Source organism: Macrosteles quadrilineatus, unplaced genomic scaffold (assembly GCF_028750875.1).
Source record: "Macrosteles quadrilineatus isolate MER2022 unplaced genomic scaffold, UCM_ALF_1.0 Scaffold_8__2_contigs__length_117827958, whole genome shotgun sequence".
In the NCBI taxonomy this organism is placed as follows: domain Eukaryota; kingdom Metazoa; phylum Arthropoda; class Insecta; order Hemiptera; family Cicadellidae; genus Macrosteles; species Macrosteles quadrilineatus.
Window position 1 is genome coordinate 62547801 of NW_026542601.1, and position 20702 is coordinate 62568502.

General features: G+C 35.3%; 1 protein-coding gene across 3 annotated transcripts in view; it reads right to left on the minus strand.

Annotated features, from left to right (window-relative positions):
* Positions 1-14603, minus strand: part of LOC128999323 (E3 ubiquitin-protein ligase RBBP6-like) — a 67435-nt gene extending 52832 nt beyond the window's left edge. For all 3 annotated transcript variants that reach the window (XM_054425753.1, XM_054425754.1, XM_054425752.1), the window contains exons 1-2: positions 14355-14603; positions 2765-2975 (exon numbers count right to left, since the gene is read on the minus strand). In XM_054425753.1, coding sequence (XP_054281728.1) covers positions 2765-2930 — 166 coding nt within the window. In that variant the 5' untranslated portion in view covers positions 2931-2975; positions 14355-14603. The remainder of the gene's footprint in view (positions 1-2764; positions 2976-14354) is intronic.
* Between the last annotated feature and the right edge of the window lie 6099 nt (positions 14604-20702).

The window sequence follows — 20702 nt, forward strand, 5'->3', positions numbered from 1 at the left end:
TATCATGTTCTATTAAGTTATAGGAAACAATTTATTGAGATCGTAAATACTTAAAAAATGCAAGATGCAAATACATACTCTGAACTGGTCTGTTATGTAGAAGAGTGAGAAAAGAAGATTCACTTCCCAACCAACTACTGATCACGTGGCTTGTACATACAAATCAACAAGGAGAAGAGAACAAATGTAACAACTGTTCCTTCTCAACTGAGACAGAGAAAATCAAACAACAAGTTTATCCTTCATATGCCTAGAATGCAGCTGGAATCTTTGCCTTCAGTGTGCCTACAATAACTGGGCAAACATTAGGCTACAGACTTCTCTGAGTACCTACTTTTTAACCACAAGTCTAAACATTTACTCATTATTTTATTAAATTGGAAACTACACTCTATTTTTGCCAATAAATGTTTTTTCAAAGTTTTAATATAGATAAAATCTCTTTAAATACTGTTACATGGTTTGTCTGCAAATTAGGGCCTCCATCGAACTCATGTTGTGATCCTGCTCATACCTAACTCCAGGGCTAGGGCCTAAATTTTTTACTTCCCCTGACTGAACTACTAAAACTACCAAGGACAACAGCAAACCCTCGAAGTTTAAATACATCAATCAGTAAGCAATTTCCTCAACATAAACCATAAGTCAGAATCAGTCTCAATAGAAACCAACTGAACACCTGCTGCCAGCTAGCTGCTAATGTATAGAAAAAATCATGGTAGTAAAGCTGACTTTGGTATTCAATAGTCAACAGCAGTAGGAATGTTATTGATATGGATCAGCTGAACAAAATTGAACGAGTCTTTTACAGAATATGTATTAGCAAAATACTTTTTCTCCTTTGGTATGCTAGTTGATGAGACATACAATGCTATACTTTACAGACTTGGGCTAGCTTGATCGGTCTTGGCCGGAAGACAATAAAGTCTTGAATTTACAAAACACTAATATTATTTTATTTCTTGTATCAATGCAAAGTTTAAGATTTTTTTCTGAACTAATACCTAGTTAACTTTTTTTTATAAGAGACTTTTTAGAGGAAATTACTTTTTTAAGTACCTTCACCAGATTGTTTTATTATTATATCAAGCAAACTATTAAAGAAGTTAAGATGGCTTGGAAAGCAGACGGACACAGACCTCATGATTGAGGTTATATACAAAACCTGATGACCCAGGCTAAGGGGTTAAAATTATTCCCATTGATTTTTTAATAGTGCAAGTCAGCTTATAATCCCTTTGTAAAATCTGAAGCCCAATGTTTGTTACGCTTTTGTTGATTAGATGTTTTTTACATATATTAGGGTTGGATTTTAAGATTAACGTTGTAATCTAGTTATAGCTTTAGAAAGTTTGTGTGTTTGTTTGTTTGTTTGTTTGTTTGTTTGAAGTTCAATCACGCATAAACCACTGGACGGATTGGGCTGAAATTTGGCATGATGATAGCTTACATTCCCGATTAACATATAGGCATATTCTTATCTCAAAAATCCTTTCGGGCTCCGCCCCAGTGGCTCTGTAATTCCCCATGTTAACCTTATGAGTATGCATATTTAAAGGGAATTAAAGAATTTAGTCAGCTGTTTCAACTAAAAAAGTTGGTTCTATGATATGGAAAAGCATTAAAAAGTTATAAGATTTACCAACAGGGTGCAGCACTATTTTTTTTGCATTTATGAAAACAGCTAATTTGAACTAAGCAGCAACAAAAAACTGTGATTCGCAATGAGAACTGTCAAAGTAGGATTGTTTACAGTTATGTATATGTTTTTCATTTCATAAATAATTTGTGATATTTTGCGAATTGATAATTCATTTTTCTCTATTGTTTAGGTAAAATGGTAGAACATTATGGCTATGGTAGATGTGTAATACTATAGAATACTGTAAATTTAAAAAAGCAAATTTTATCAAACTGTGTCCTCCACCCATTTCAATCGCAAAGCTTGAGTATAACTGCAATAAGCATTTTATACTTATATTCCAACCCCGTACGAAGGACGGGTACTCTGCTAGTAGCTTTATATAGCATAAGGCCATTGTTGAAATGGTTGTTTTAAACTTGTTGGCCAAAATAACAAGATACAAATAGTAAACAAATAATCACTCTCCATAAAAAAAGGATGGATTAGCTTTGACATTGTCTTCAGAACTGATAAATCATGATGAGTAACCTATGTTTAACCAATGGTATCACCCAACATGCAAGTTAAGAATGCAGAAGGTTCTCTAACAGCATTCAATGTGATGCTTGTCAAAGAGCTATGAGCCTATCTTGTCAACTTTTCAAAGCAATCACATAGAACTCTGGCTAGCCTTAAGTCAAGTGTCATTAAACGTTATGGCTAATAAGCTGACAAATGAGTTGTAATTGATGACGCGTAACTGTGAAAGAGGTCCAAAAACAGGCCGCACCACTGACCATAGCGATCTGAGCATTTTCATGATAATCAGTACATATAGAACTACTATGACAACAATTATCTACATAAAATCTTCCGTAACAACCACCCTGTAGTATTCAAGGTCTTTCTTTAACTATATTAAAACTAACTTCTGGTACTATTAAATTTCTACTATTCAATGCAACCTTCACCTTTATTCACGCTCTAAATAATCCTTTACTATTCATTAAGAGTCCTTTATATACTATCCAAGACCCAGCACTTTGTCCAATAACATTTTGTAAATGCGAGTTAGTATTAAAACCTGACAAGCAGAAAACCTACATGCTATGTACACCAACACCAAAAACTTCCTCCTACCTTCATTTGTCTGAGCATTAGTTATTTGCAGATCAAAATCACCAGTTTTTCCAATCTGTTTTTGTTGCAAAATATCTCTCTTCAAATCTTTAACGGAAATGTGGAGGCCATCAAATGTAATGGTATCGTATTTCAATGCTGACTTGAACTTATAATGAACAGACATCGTATGAAGACAACACCATGCCTTTATTCCATTTACTTTTCCTTCCTAAAAAAAACAGTGAACTATGATATTTTACGTGTACGTAAATTGTTTTAAAACTAGGATGTCTACTGGGCCAATAATCGTGGTTAAGCTTGCTTTTGGAACATTGCTGAAATCAGATTGACAATAAATCATTTCAATTAATTTTAGTTAGGCTTACAAATGGAAACCTGGCTGAATTGTGACCAATCAAAATTGATTACGTTTTGTATCAAAAATAAGCTCTTAAAGCTTAAATGAATATCCTTGATAGAACTGGATGGTTATCAACCCAAAAGTTCTGTCCAGCAGTAGAAATTTAGGTAGGCCTAGGATCGTTTTTAAGGTTTAAAAATTTACTTTCTCTTTCAATGAACACACAATTGATCCTGAAAATCCTCATTAAGTTTACAGGTTTTTTATTAGAAGAAGAATTCAAAGATATATATATTGAAGAGTTTCTTGGACCGTAGCCAAGTGAGAGTAGAAAACTATTATTACAACCTAACTTAATAAACAACACCAAAATATTTTGTTTGTAAAATTATGTCTATAGCGGTAGTCATTATAAGAGGTATTGGATAAATACAATAGGTAACTATATTAGATACTGTATAGAGAGGTCTATAGGCTATATAGTATATGTTTGCAATAGAGTGACGTTTTACAACTGTTATATTAAAAGTAACCAGAGCATTTACTTGGCATTTCTACAAGCAGACGCTCCTGACATGATCGGATTATTTCAAATCCTCGTTTTAACAATTCAGACGACATTACAAAAATAATATGATATTCTCCTTGCAGACTATTTTTCTTGATTGTGGCTGTTAAGTTAGTAGGAGTACACAACCTGCGTTATTTCACTCGCTTGTTGTAATAGTTCAGACGTCCGAAAAATAAAATTGTATTCTTGGTAATATATTAAACAGGGGCTTATTTTATGATTCTCACTGTTGATAGGAAGACATGATCAGCTTTATTCCACTTGCGTGTTTTATAAGTTCAGACAAAGTTACAAATATATGTTATCCTCAGTAATCTATTACCAAGGTAAAAGGTACTTCAGTAATAGTATTATTTTTAACACTTGCTTTTTTAACACCCACCCCTAAACCACAGGTAAAAGGTAGTTGTTAGTTTGTTAGGTTTTGTATTTAAAAACAATCAAATCAAATTAATTAGAAATAACAAATTTCTTGTCATAGCCTACTCACTGTGAGGTTGTCATTGTAGCAAAATGCCTGATTAAAAGAGCATCACACAATGAGTCTACTGACGTCCCACAAGTTCCACCTAAGCCATCAACGTTGTATATTATAGACCAGCCTCACCCCCCTTAACACTCAGCTTGAAACAGGTGTTGTACATTAACTGACAATAGAGATGAGTAATAGTGCTATCTTTTGGGTTTGCAAAAATGTGATAAGCTGTCCATGATCATTTGGGTTTTAATGTATCTTAACCCCTAAAATAAAGGTTCTAGGTAAGAACAAAACACTAAGATAAGCAGCAACTATGTTACTTTAACACAGACAATCTCACTCCTTGTCACACTCAATGGCATTCATAATCAGCTTAAAAACGACACTTTGTATGCGATTCACTTACTTGTGATATCACGGACAAAATGAAATTCTGAAATGATATAACAACCTATAAGATTTAATTCAACACTAAAATGAGCTTGTGTTAAGGCCGTTTTAAATGATTTTAATAATTACCTAAGACAAAATTAACCCTAGATATCTATATATATAATTCTGTAAGACCAAATTTTTACCAGAAAATTGTGGACGTCTGGTAAGTTGCAGAAAAGTGGGAGAGGTCGTAAAATAAAGGTCTTGACCCCCAGGGACTCGGGAAAAATAGCAGAATTCCCATAAAATTACCAGAAAACGAGATATAACGTAAAATATCCACCATAAGAAATGCATGGGGACTGAAAAAGTCTGCACTCTATCAGCTGTTACTTATTTATTTGCAATGTTTACATTTATTCCGAAAGTCAGTGTTGGTAAATAAAGTTTTAAAATGAATTGTGTTTAATTTTTTTGTTTTCCGTTTTATAATGAGTGAAGTAGCTAGACAGGGTAGGGGAAGACCTGCAAGACGTGGAAGAGTGTCCAGGAATTCAACAGACTTAAGAAATGCTAAAGAGAATGTTATGTAGAACTGTGAAAGGAATCCAGAAGCTGTTTTACAACCTGTCTTTAGAAGAACGCTGGAAAATGAGTTGAGTTTTGTTTCTCACAATCTAGGTCCTCTTAAAGCACTTGCATGCGTTGTGGCGCATTTCACTTCGCAGAGGAGACCACAAATGGACATTTCAACGCATGTTGCCACAATGGACATTCCACGACCACAAGTAAATGACAAACTAAAAGAACTGTTTTTACATGATTCGAACTTCATAAAAAACATAAAGCAATACAACAGTACAATGGCTTTTGCGTCGCTTTCCGCTACACAAAAAGATATTCCTGGAAATGGCCTTACTGTTTTAAAATTCAGGGACGAATTCATAGATATATTTCTGACTTACTATCGCGAAATGGGGAGTTGCCTTCATAATAATTAATAATAATTTTAACCTTTATATTGGGTTCTCAAAATGGAAACTATAACAGAATTCGAAAGATTAGAAAACAAATCTTCAATTTTAAACTAGAAAAGATGTGCAATGTTTGGCTGTATGATTTCAGCTCTTATTCGTCGTTCTCCGGGCTCAGGCCAAACTGTGTGCACGTTTCCATTTGTTAATATGTTGTGTTATTGATTTAATCATTATTTTACAATTAATTGTATTTCATTGACACATCAGAAGCAACTAATATACGACTCCAACGGAAGGAAAACCAAAATATAAAACAAGAAGCACTGTTAATTTTAAGTAACATAAAATTGATAATTTTAAAAACATATTTCAAATATTTGTCCTTTTATATATGGTTTTTTTTAGTCTAAATTAGGGGCTATGGCCCCTACAGGCCACTAGTGAATTATTAAATCATTTTGCCTTTTTCTTTAGGTTATCCCATAAGGTTTTCAGTAAAGGCGTATGTGATCAGCGATCGCGTTGAACTGATTGGCGATCAAGCTTTTATCTCAGCTAAAATGAGTGATTTTCTACCAACATTATTAAATTCATTTTTCATTGTTCGAAAAAATAGGCTCCCTTTTCCTTTTCCCGGTTTTGGGTAACCTTAACCTACGCTCAAACAATTGTTTTGCGTTCGGTCAGACGTAATTAAGGACAATAAATAAACCTAAATTGTCATTACTCTGCTAGTATTTACAGAAAATCATTATTTTGATGTTATCTTTATCATATCTCGTTATTGAAACTCGTTTTGGCTCTTAGTTTTTTCACTACTTCAAATCTACCAAACTGGTGAGTAAACAAGCAGAAATCTTGAACTTCCCGTAAAAATTAGATTTTGAGTCTTGACTCAACAGCAAGACTCAATCAATTTGTTCTTCAATTGAATCTGTTTTTCATGTTAATTGTTTTGCTATTTTTCTTCTATTCTGTTGTTATTTTGTTCTTGTTGCTCAGAATCTATTGTATTCTTGTAATATTACTGTCTCCAGTTTTGTTTTCATTACCTCATAAACACTGATTTATTTTCTAGGTTATGCTTGCTCCCAACAGCACGGTATTTAATGACAGTTCACTGTCATGCCACCGCCACCTGGAGTTTACTCAAAACTCTTGTTTATAAAACCAGCGTTAGTTTTGCCGCGTTTTCGTTGGTGAAACCAGATCCATATATAAATTCAAATTTATTTTAAAAATTGAAATCTTACTACACATTGTAGTCTGCTGTAGAACAAAGAATAATATTACATTAAATTTTGCAAGTTTGTTTAAACCTAATTGTGATAATTGTTATATACCGGTAGGTGGTTTCTTATAATATTAATAGAAAATTTTATGGCTGTTAAAGATATTAAATATAGCACTTGATTTTCCAAATTGAATTTCTTCCAAAATTTCTCAACTTGTTGAGGAATTGTTCCTCTTGATCCAATGAGTAGTCCATATACTTCAAATTTTGATATTTTGTATTTCTCCGAATAATAGGGGATAGTTTTCTTATAAATATTTACTTTTTCTTCATGGACTTCCTGTGGCTGATATTGATTTGTCTCAAGACAAACTGTTGGGTCTATAATGAGACCGAAATCTTTCTCCTTGTCTATAACAATGATGTCACTCCGCCTCACAGAGCCCTCTTCTTCTATAGCCGTGACCTCTTCATAGACCTCATAACTTTTCTTTCTGAATTGATCAGCTATGATTTTTCTGATGGTATCCCAAAGTACCCATGAACTGTTGAGAAAGTCACGCCCCCATAAACCATATAATTAAAATGATCGTCATGACGAGAAACCTTGGGCAACACTATCCATTATTTCATAAATTGGTCGTAATTCCTTTCTAAACTTTCCATATACCTAATGTTAAAAATACCTCAGCTGTACTTATTTGTTAATTCTTTCAATTTATTACCTTATTAAAATTATTTGTTTGTAGGCCTATTACAGTTCTGTTTTGTTTATTTCAGATTAACTTAACTAATCAATAGTTTCACGTTCGCTGCTGACCGCTAGATGCCGGGACGGCGCCAGGAGCTGAACTAACGCTTGTCGCTGCATAAACATTGCTGCCGACACACTGAATTACAGTAAAAACAACAGTAGTTATACTGGATGGCAATGTTCTGCAATAAAACTGGCTTTGGACATAGTACCAAGCGATTCTGATAGATAGTAGCATTGCCCAGGTTGCAGTCGGTAAAGTAGTGTCGCTATCTATCAGGAAAGAGGTGGGGACAAAGCCCTGTTCTAAACGACCCTGGTGGGGATTTTGGGAAACTATATTTTTTATTGTGTATATGTACAACGCTAGCTCCTGGCGCCGGGTAGGCACGTTGTAAAAATACAACGCCAGCAGCAAACGTGTTAACTGTGGTTTAAATCATCAGTTAGTTTAAATTGAAGATTAACTAAAACCATCGTTAGTGTGAATTTGGTGAAATCGGGCGTTATATTATTTATTTTATTCAATTATATCTTTAACAGATGTACTAGGAATGCTTTACTAGAAAAATACAAAAATAAAAATAAAATAATAAAATAAGTAAAAAAAATAGAAAATAAATATTTTGGGCAAAAGTGTTGCGAAACTATTTACAACATTCTATAAATTAAAGATGTAAAAAATTTTATATATTTTTTATTATTTTGCTGTCTGTAGTTACATATTATAGGCCGTCCGGGAAGGTTTAAACGGCAAATAGGCATAAAAAAATACTCTTGGCCACGAGTTAAGTTACTTAAGTTACTAAGAGGAGTTGTGTTGCTGATGGGTTTAGTTAGTTAGTTTTAAAGTAGTACCTACTTATTAAAGCACCACTTTTACTTAGTTTTACTTAGCTAGCATTAGTTTTAATTTAGTTTCCCTACATAAATATATCAAAACATTTGAAACTACTATAAAACATTTTGAGTTATGTTCAAAAGTGTAAAACTCTGCACTTTTTCTGAATTTTACATAGCCTACTTATACTTTTTAGGCCTACTTTTAGAAATAGATCAAAAACATGAAAGCAATACATATTTTCTGTTAGGGAAGTAAACAAGAAACCAAAAAATATATATGATTTTACATGCAATAACTAAAAAATAAATAGCCTATAGTATTTCACTTAGAAAAAAAGAAATTTGTTTTTACTTAGGCCCACGGAAAATCACAAAAAATCTTTGAACTTCAAATGTAATTTAAAAAATAAATATTTAGATTAAACAAATTTCAAGATATACAAAATGTTTGAAATGTTATGCTTATTTAGAAAATATATACCTAGTTTATTGGGTATAGCCTAAATAAATATTTTTACTTACTTACTTATAGTCTTAAATCAGTCCCAATTGTACCTTTTAACTTTTCTTGGAGGCCTGTGACGCCAACTGCTATCATTAACATTGTTCATAGTTTCAAACTGTCAAAGAGTAAAGATTGTTTTGACATGACAATTGAACTACTTAAGGGTATAATTCATGTAATTTCCTCTCCCATGGCTACCATCATAAACACCTGTTTGTATGAGGGGGTATTTCCTGACGCCTTGAAAATCTCCAGAGTTGTACCAGTTTTTAAAAAGGGATCTCATGATAACTTATAATTCCCATTCTGGCAAAGGTGTTTGAGGCTGTTATGCTGGAACAACTGTATGAGTACTTTGAAGTCCATCACCTACTTGTGCCTGCGCAGTATGGCTTTAGGAAAGGCAGATCCACTGTTTCGGAAGTGGACTCCCTTCTTCAGGTAGTGCTTGATTGCTTTGAAACCAAACAAAACACTTCTGTCTTGCTCTGTGATCTTTCACGAGCTTTTGACTGTGTCTCTCACCAAATTCTTGTTATGAAACTTGATAGATATGGCCTGCAGAGTGGTGCACTCGACGTACTCAGATCTTACCTTAGCAACAGACAGCAGATAGTATGTTGGAATGGTAGAAATTCCACCCCTTTGGCAGTAAATCATGGTGTCCCTCAGGGCTCCATATTGGGCCCTTTCTTGTTTTTGGTGGCCATTAATGATCTCTACTATGAAGTGTCAGGTAATGTTATTATTTATGCAGATGACAATACATTGTTTGCCAAAGATCCTGACTTGAAGCTCTCAAAAACCAAAGTTGAGGGTTTTCTTTCTACTGCTACTGCCTGGTTCAATATCAACAAATTGATCCTCAATGAATCCAAGACTCAGGCAATCACCTTTAGCTTGGGAAAGTCTGCTGAGTGCACTGACCATGTAAAGCTGCTGGGCTTTACTCTGGACCCTCACCTTGACTGGGGAGATCATATTGAGTCGCTGTGCTGTAGGCTTAACAGGTTTATATTTTTATTGAGAAGACTGAGTTTTTACCTGCCAAAAGATTTCATTCGTGTTGCTTACTTTGCTTTTTTTCACTCTATTATTGTCTACGGAACGAGACTCTGGGGTCACTCGCCCAAAGTCAACAAAATTCTGGTTCTGCAAAAGAAAGCGATGAGGGTACTTAGTGGACCCCAGGATCTCGCGCACTCCAAACCACTGTTTCTCCAAAACAAAGTCATGACTGTATATAATGTATATATTTTTCAATGAAGTCCAATGAAATATACCTACCTAGAAATCAGCATGTACATAGCCATAACACTAGAAATAGGTTTGATATTTTCACTGTAAGGCACAGACTGAGTAAATCAATTATTTGTTTTCCTGTTACAGGTTGCAAGTTGGCCTATTTTAATCATCTGCCTCTTGGAGTGAGGCGTTTGCCTTTACCTAAATTCAAAGCCTTTCTAAGTAATTGGCTCTTAGAAACACCTTTATTCATGACTCTAGTGAGTTCCTTAAGACAGAGGTCCACCTGTAATTAGGTAATGCATGGTGTGTGCTTTTTTTAACTGCTTTTTTATTTTTTTTCTCCAAATGTGCATGGTTTTAATCTGATTTATTGACATTTTTATTTTGCCTGCTATTTGACTTGAACTAAGCATGGTTTGATTTTATTGTTAACCAATCTCTGATGATGGTTTTATTCTTATTTTATTCTTATTTTATTGAATTATGTATTGACATAGCCTATTATGTATATTGTTCAATGGCCAAATAAACAATTTGAAATTTGAATTAATTTTTGAAGCAACAAAATATAAAAAAAGAGCACATTTTTGGATCCAGCCACAGCCACCTCTAATACAAGGCCGCGACGTTCGAACTGGCAACACCGCAATCACACCCCCTCTGTGTCCGTCTTCAAACGCGCTAGGCTATGAACATCAATGAGAGTATTGCTGCTCTGTATCAATGAATGAAAGTATTTAAATACGTAATAACATATTTTAGTAGATTTTTAAATATGGTAAAATAGACAAAATTTGAATCTATGTTGTTTATTTAGTGAAAAATTGCAACATACCGCAATATGTCTAAAACTAAAAATATACAAACATAATGTTTTTGGTTGCATTTATCGTATTGTAAGTATGATGAATGTGGAAATAGATGGACTTTTACATATTTCCTTTGTTAATTTGATAATCTACACTATTATATAAAAATCTCATGGTGTCTGTATAATATGTGTGTTATCTAACATAGTAAAAACTAAATTTTACAAAATAAAACTACTATACCAAGAATGGTTATACAGTAGGACTAACTTATTGCCACTTCAATATTTGTAGAGACTTTGGGATTTGTAGAGACTAACATCTAACAATTTTTTCAAACAAAATTAATTTTAAATTTTTAATAGGAATATTATGTTTTAGTCTACCTGAGGAAACCATAAGTTAGCGACAACAAAATTTGAAGTTTTCATTTTGAAGGCATACTGACAAAATAATTTATTTCCATTGAATAATTACTAAGAAAAACGTTTGCCATTTTGTAAACGATTTCAGAAGCTAGGCCTCTATATGGCTTTCCACAATATTAATAGAATTTTTTTATCACATCAACATTCAGACTGGATTCGGAGACAATGATGCTTTTATTGTTAGATGGTGTAGTACATATTTTTTTACTAGTAGGCCTACTTAACAGAAACACCGGCTTATTTCTTTGAAGTGGTATTTATTTAAGTTATTTTAATCACTTAACAACAGCATTTATCAATAAGATAGACAAATAAATAAGGAAATAGTACGGTATTACTACCTAAAACTTGCTTCTCGCGTCTATATTTACACGAATCGTTGTCTTATTCTTACATTTTTTTACAAATTTAATCTAAGCTCATATTCATGATAAAATGTTTAACACCAAAACGAGAATATTTTTAAGATGTTTAATTTGATCGAAGAATAGCAGAAAGCTTTGTTGCTTACGCGGCGGATCAAGTAGTCTTAGAACACTGTATGTATTATTCATTTTTAATTGAGCTATCGTAATTATTCTTACATCCAGGCACATCACATCTATCTGGCATGTTGTAAGTTAGTAAGAAGTTTAATGTCATTACTAATGATTAAAGGTAGTAGAAACGCGATTATGTACGTAGAGTACGCGACTCCTCCATTCACTGTACAGTAGACTCCCTCTAGTTCGGCTTCGGTTGGATCGCCCGCCGGACGGTCCGGCCCGGTCTCAGGGGGACAAGTCATATGTCACGGGCGAATGACCTTCGACAGGATTGAACTTGAATGTTTAGTTTCCGGCCATAGAAGTAAACAATTCATGTCAGTTTAGTTTACGGGTGCTTCTATGGGTGAATTGTTGCATATTACAGATACCTAATACATATTTAAAACTATGTTACATAACCTCAAAAATACCAAGAACATTTTTTATAAATAATTTTTTTTCGGTCTAATATGTTGAAATGCAGTGTATAATTAAATATTTCGGACCACTTTTTTATGCAGTAGGTTCCCCCATTATTGTTTTTGAAACACTACGGTTTATTTGACAAAAATAAATTAAAGCAAAACAAAGAAATAGCCATCGTTAGCTTCAAGGTCAAGCTATCCCCTTGCACTGACAGTCATCTGCTCACACAAACTGATTTCTGCTGTGCACTTGCTTGCTATCTCACAACAGTTTGTGATTGGGTGATTAGTAACTATGGCAACTTGTTGAATGTGTGGATGAAGAGAAACCAAAGAGGCAAAGACAGAATAGAAGAACAAAGAAGAAAGAATAAGCGGTGATTTACGTCATCCATTGTTATCTTTATCATATTTTACGACTGTCCTTATTATCTTTAAGAATAAGTACTATAATTTTATGCTGTTTTATGAACTGTCTAATGTTTTTATCAACATTCTTATTTTCTGAAACAACATTTAGTAGTAGCCTATGCTAACTACGGTAGCTTGCAGTACTAGACTTTCTATTGTTCTGTTCTTTACGTGATTTATTGCTGTACGTACAGTGTTGTGTAATTTTTGTTTTGATTGAGTAAGCGTGATTTTAAACGTTTCAGTTTTTTTTACTGAACCAAGGTTATTGACTTAACATATCACGATTGCGCAATACTATAATTTGTATTTTGGTTATGTAAAATGCACTAAATCCGGTTAGTCCGGCCGTTTTGTAGTTCGGCCAGTGGTCCGGTCCCGAGGTGGCCGAACTAGAGGGAGTCTACTGTAATGGTAAAACGACCGAACGCCAAGACACTGATGCGACGTTGCCGCTTTTCACTCGCCGCGGCCTTGTATTAGAGGTGGCTATGATCCAGCACTAAGTTTTGCTCTAAATTGTCTACAAATTACAAATTACTCTTCCTTTCTTGATTATAATGGATAATTGTTGCTGTTTACCATACCAAATAAGATCTGTTTAGCAAAATATTAAAATTTGTGTACAGGTAACCATAGAATCAAAAATAAATGTTTAGTTAAAACCAACAGCTGCACGCACCCAAATACTGAAAACATCTGACCGCGGCGCGACAGGTATTTGGACATTGCATCAGTTTGACCAAAAAGAAAAAGAAAAATATCACTGAAGGAAACTTTCAACTATAGTAGGGGCCTACCTAAGTTCGAAAGAGGATTTCTTCCCCTCTATTTTCATATGTTTCTTTTTATCCTCGTCAAAATACATGCAGAGTAATAGTTTTTCAAAAGACTAAAAAAGTCGTTTGGCCATATAGAAAACTCTTACGCAATTTGTTTAATAGAGTTTTTGTAAAAAGAATCACAGCTTGTAAACTAGCAATGCTAGACAAAATCTATCAACGGACAGAATGTAGAGAAAAAATCCCTGGATTCAGTGAGGTACCAATCAACATAATCTAACGACGTAGAATAGCTTTGCCACGTATTTTAGAAAATGGCTGATTTTACCTTTGCTGCCCGATCGATAAAGCCCACGAGGCGCAAAACTCAAATAACTTATGTGTTAATGTTTATTTACTTTCCCTAACTTACGTTATTAGTTGACGTTAAATGTGTAATATATAATGTATGGAAATTGTAGCTCATTTGATTGTCTTTCCAATGGTATAATCCGTGTTGTGATTACTGCATATTATCAGTTCCAAATATTTGCTAGAAAAAAAGTCTGTAGCAAACGACTAAAAAAAGTTGTTTGCCCACCATCTTACCGTAACCCAACGACTAAAAAAGTCGTTTGGCCGTTCTAGGGTTAAAATAGTCTAAATTTAGGTAGATAAGGCAAAAAAATTCAATAACTTATGACATAATTAGGCTAAGTAGTACGCCTAAGTTAGGCATAAATTCAGTTTTTACCAAAACATCAATTAACTTATCTCGGGTGAAAGAGAAAAGAAACCACGATAGACGGATACAAAACTCAAACGGATGAGTATGCTAACGCTAATTGTAAATTAAGACAAATAACTTAAGGATAATAACACTTAACGCTAGCCTACTTACAATGCACTGAAAAAGCAGACAGGACACAAGTTGTTGATGTAAGTTACAGCTAGCCTAGGCCTACGCAATAATTTTAAAATGCCACGAGAATTATAACTTCACTGAAACAAAGCTTTAAATTCCCTTGGATCACTAATTGGTTTAATTGACGTTTGGTCACTAACTAACCACAATCACATTAAATTAATAATAACTTAACAGGGAAACCGAAAGAAAGTTCGGCAGTTCTGAAGCCCTGATTCAGCCATTTTCTTTCTTGCTTGATCTTCTTGCTACTTGCTAGCAGTGTTGCCAATCCACTATGGCCCGATTACCCCCTCCAAAGCAAAGAATTACCCGCTTTTTCTAAAAATTACCCTCAACAAACCAAAAATTCCCTTTTAACACTCTTGCCTGTCTCTAAAAGTAACGAATAAAACCCCTGATAAATTAGTTTTGAGTAATCCCACAAATTAAGATGTAGTAAAGAACTAAATATAGGACTTGAGACTTGTAATTAACCTTCATAATGAAATTTTCAATCTTACTGACCTTACAAAAATATAATTTCATTAGTCCTACAATGATTTGGTTTTTTTTATGATAGCCTATGTCATATACTTGTTTAATAATGAGTAAGTACTGTTAAAAATTATATTTTTTATTAGTTTTAGGGAGAAAATAGTTATTATAACCGAAAAAGATTATTATTCCCCTGTTTTATGTTATTCATCTTCTTTAGAAGTAGACTAGTACGGTATTTTCCTTCCACCATGGTATCAGCGTTGACTGTAGTATAGTGAGAAGTGAAGTGAGAGTGAGATCAGGATCACGGATCAGGCATTTAAGGCCAGGCAACCAAAAGTTTTTCCACTCCAATCCAAAAGAAAAGACTACAAACAACCGTACTGACTGAAACTGAACCGAACCGAACCGACTGAACGCTGTAGCCTACTCGCATTGACTTTATATCTACTGTAGTGACTGAGTGAGAACTGAACCAAACTGATGAAGATTAAGAGAAGTAGTGTAAAACAATAAAAAGTCTGTGAAATAACTTTAATGGAAAAAAACACAGGGAAATATTTTTCTTCTAGTGAAATATAAGTAATAATACGAAAAACAAATAATATTTGATCAGTTGTCATTTACCCGCTTTTTACCCGCCTATTTGCCATTACCCGCAGCATTACCCCCAGGTAACTAAATTACCCGCTTTTCGGGTAATTACCCGCTTTTTGGCAACACTGCTTGCTAGAGTGCTAGAGTTTCTTTTTCTTGTTCGTTGTTCCGTTGTTCGAGTTCGTATTAGTTGTTCTTCTCTCCTCTCGTTCTTCAGTCTTTAGTTGCAGTTCAGTTGAGGCATAGATTAAACATACTATAGAGATAGTGAGCACACCGTTCCAGAATCAGACGTTCGGCGCGTCCGCGTGTTTTCTCAAGTCAGAAATGTTGTTTGTGACCACAGTGGAGAGAATAAATACGTCGTCGGTACTGACTCGGATACTGGTACGACTAAAATCAGCTGTTTCATCAGTCAGGATCATTAAAAGCCCAATGATCAGGGACAGCTGGGACCAGTTTCGAGCAATGCAATAATTGAGGCGTCAAAAAGCTACTGACTTTTCTCAGGACAGGATCGAACGGGTGACCTTTTGATTGCTAAGCAAGCCACCAGAAAGTTTAAAACCACCACAGGAAATTTCTTCCGTAAAAATCCCTACTTATCAATAAAGGAATTCCTGGAAGGTAGTTTGGATGAGCTGAATTAGTAACATAGCGACCGCCATGAGTACTAAAGTATGTTTTTTTTACATATTTTAAAAATTGTGAGTCTTATACATATGTGCGGGAATTAAAATAAGTAGTTTTTACGCTGACACAGCCTATTCCCATCATACGATGGGTCAACGGCCAAGAAGATGGTAATAAGGTAACACTTAGCTACCCAGCCATCAGCAGTCTGTAAAAGAACTCGTGTAACCTCTTACCTCCATTATCCTGAATAACAATGTTTACTATGGTAACCCCTATAGGTGACGAACAACAACAATTAAATACATTACAATACAACCGAACTTTATTCAATTAAATATTAGGCATGCAAGCATTGTCTGATTCGGAATCTATAGAATCAGAATGTGATTATGTAGAATTCACTCTATAAGCAGGCACCCGTGCTCGTGAGTTCTGCTTTCGGTAGCCCTCCGATCCATCTATACTTACATCTTACATCTTTATGTCCTCTTCATCGCAGTCGTAGAGACTGGAGAATTGCCATTTATTAGTTCTTTTTTAATTTCTTCTTATAATAACCCTATGTGGTAGTTTTGATCTTCATAGAATTCTTTGATAGTGTAGTATACGGTATTTGAAGGGGATAGGTTTTTTTTTAAAGTAACAGTGAATTTTTTTGTGTTGTTTATTGTTTTAAGATGTTGTGTTGTGGCAGTAGGTTATAGTAGAGTTTTGCTCTAATATTGCAGTTGGGGTTTCTGGTTTTTGTTTAGTCTGTTTTGTTGAGTGTTATAGTTTGATTTTGATCTGGTGTTGTAGTGGTTGTGGCATGTTTGTCTGGTTTCAAGCGGATTTTGTTTTATGGAATTGATTGTGTCAAATATGTATTGAGAGGTTAGGGTTAGGATTTGGTGTTTTATGAAAAGAAAATGCTGTGTACAAGGTAGTTGGATTGGATTGGTCTATTATTCTGGCTGCTTTCTTTTGAATAATTATTTGTATATCTTTTAGTAGACTTTCGCTGGCACTTCCCCATGCATTTAGGCTGGATTTCAGGTGTGAAGCGAAGCCATCATGGTAAGCCATCTTAGTAGTTTCTTCGATAGTGATTTCCCTGAGTCTTCTATGGTACTAAATAACTGATGCGAGTTTTCGATAGAGTCTTTCCAAGTGGGGGTGCCAGTGTAACAACCACGCACGGTTAGGGCGCAAAACTCAATGAACGAAAGCCGAGTGTTGAGAATTTAAAACTTCATTTATTATGTCAAAAGAGCAAAATTATTTGTAAATGAGTTACTATCAATTGAAAATATAGACTATATAAAAGTGATCTGGAAGCGGAAATACCCATACCATCACGGACACCCAAGGGGGAGGGAAAGATAGCGTGAACCGCGGCTCACGCACGGACTCTTCAAACCCGACTCGTCCGACTGACCATCTGTCCCTCAGGTTCGGCGGTCCTACACGTCATATGGAATGATTACAACTCGTGTCAGCAGAACAATTAGGCCACACACATTCTATATGCCACGACCAAAACAACCAAACGCCATGTAGCAATCGTTCTACCAAATACTTTGTGACACTCAACAAAAACCCAAATAAACTGCAAGATATGCTGGTAAGTTGAGTTGCGACACGCTTCCACTGACCGATTGCCAATATTACCGGCAATAGCCAAAACTGGGTTTTGGGCTGGTATCCGATATTCCAAAAAGTATGGTTAACAACTGCCTGACCATCACACCAGTTTAGTTGATGTTCAAGCGATGAGTGATATATGCCGAGGAATTTTGTTGTGGGGTTGGCATTAAATGCCAAATTTTGTTGTGTTTGTTGGGGCGAATTTCATGCAGACAGTTTAAGATTAGTTGATTCGGAGATTAAGGCTATTGCAGATTGCAGATTTTTGTCTGTGTATATTGTTTTTTCTGTTAGATTGTGTGTTGCTATGCCCGGGACTGCCGGGTCGTGTCGTCAGCAAACTATACGTTGTCTGCTGGTAGGAGGGTGAGAATAAGGTGTCTATGTAGATCAGGGAGAGTACGTAGGGGTCCCAGTACCGAGCCTTTGGGGGATTGCTTGAGTGATGGTTTGCAATTTTGATCTAGATATGGTATGTTTCCACTTTGGTGTTCAATTTCAATGAGTTGTTGTCTTTGTCTATTGTAGAGGTAACTTTTTATTCAGTCTAGAGCTTTGTTGTTGATGTTTAGGGGTGATTTTTTTTTATTATGGTCTAGGCTATCAAACGATTTTTGGAGATCTAGAAATATCTGGCGTTTGCTTTTTTTCTATCCTCCCAGATATTGGTTATGGTGTTGCATAGTTGAGACATAGTTGGTGACATTCTTGCATAGTTGGTGTTGCATAGCGGTATTTATTTATGGATTTCTTTTCTCTGAAGCCGTTTTGTTTGTCGATAGGACGTGGTCGTTTTCCAGGAAAGTTATTATTTGGGAATTTATTATTTTTACAGATATTTTTGGATAGGGCCGGTAGTATTGAAATTGGTCTATAGTTTTCGGTTAGGGTGGTCTCCTTTCTTGAATTTGGGGTAGACCAGAGCCTGTTTCATGGCTTGTGGAACTTTATGGCTTTTATTATTGAGGTGTTAATGACATTTGTCAAGCGAGGAATCAGTTCGTTCTTGCAGTGCTTTAGGATTTTTTTGGAATTTCGTCCAGTCCGCAAGATGAGGATTTAGGGGAATGATTTTGAAAAGTTTGCCAAGTTCATGTCGGGTGATTTTTTTGAAGGCAGATAGATGTGGTTTTGTGTCATATCAGGTGGCGAGGGATTGGATGCTTTATTTGTTGAGGTTTGGGTTTCGTAGTGCGTGGTTGCCGATGTTGATAAAATAGCTGTTGAAGGTGTTGCAGATCGATGTTGGGTTGGTTATTTGGCGTACATTTGGGTTACGGATGATATTGTTCACTTTATTGTCTGAAAGTTTTCTTTCTTTGTTGATGATGTTCCATACTGTTTTGTGTTAGGGGAATTGTTTATTATGCTCATTGTGTGTTCTGACTTCTTTTTTACATCTAAGTCATCTTTTGAAGTTACTGTGTAGATTTGTTTGTCCTCTTCACTACCACTGAGCAGATCCCTTTAAATGCGAGTGCTATTCTGGCGCAAAACCTGACTCGAGGTGCAATCAGGACGTAGTACCACAGTGTATAACCAGGTTAGTTCAGTATCCCCATAGATAAACCAACAATTAATAGGACTTCTAATTTTTGTCTAATAATCTGTAATACGTAGTTCCTACGTTTAATTATAGTTAACCATGGTTCCTACGTAGCTACTTTCTACTCATAACGCTAAGCCAAACCCCTCCAATTGCAGATGAAAAAATCCACGCTGAAATAAACAAATACTTAAAAGCAATAAAGAAAAGAATATAAAAACATGCAAACCTATTTCACAAAACATAGAACACAAAATACAGCTCAACAAACACATGATGTTTTCTCAATCCTTTGGGTGCTTCATCCGTGGCCAACCTTGTTTCGGGTTAGGACATTGCTTGATCGGTCCCAAGCAGAGAAAAGTCACCTTAGCCTTCCATTTCATAAAATCCGTCAAATCTGTAGAATCCCGAATCCTAGTTTTAATTAACAAAAACTACATGCACCACGATATACCACATTTATGTTTCTTATTAACAAAAATCTATTCACCATTGCATTATCTGGAAAATAAGATTGTGTTTACTATAGGAAGGATAATATGCAAATAAATAAATATTTTTTTATGATAATATAAATACATAATTATTTTATCATTTTTTTATAATAATTATAATTTAATGGGGGTACACTTCCATATCTGTTGGCACAAACAACCGAATGAGTAATTTTGATCGATATATCGATTATTTGATATATCGTTTGGTTAGTTAGGTAAGGTTAACCTAACCTAACTAACCAAACGATACATCGAATTAATTAATTGAATAATCAATATTACTCATTCGGTTGTTTGTGCCAACAGATAAGCCTCGTTCACACGGGGCGAGTTTACAAGCTACTCACCAGCGTGTAAAAAGCCGGCGAGTTGGCGAGTGTGCTTGTATTCGTTCACACGGAGCTTGTCCACTCGCCAACTCGCAGACGTGTAGAGTGCGCTTGTAGTCGTTCACACGATGCTTTTTCCACTCGCTCAGTAGCTGGCTTGAACCAAATCCTCCAACATCTTTGAGTAACAAGCGCACAAGCACAAGCAACTGTGTTCACACTGGGCTACTTTACACGCCTACTCGCGCAAAAGCTGGCGAGTTGGCGTGTAAAGTATCGGCACCGTCAACTTTTTGCAGAGCTTTTTTACAAGCAGCTTTTGAGCGAGTACGTCGTTCACACTGAGCTATTTTACTAGCTGCGTGTAAAAAAGCCGGCGTGTAGCTTGTAAACTCGCCCCGTTTGAACGGGGCTATATGGAAGTGTACCCTTTAATGGACAACTACGGAGAACATTGATGTCTCATGGGTAAAAATTCCCAGACCACATTTTCGGCAAGGACAAAAAAACCTCAACCTAACCTGTCAGAATCAGGACCAGACCGGACCGACCAGGACCAGACCAGACCAGGTCCAAGAAGACTCAGCTCAGACAGACTCAGTCAGGAGAG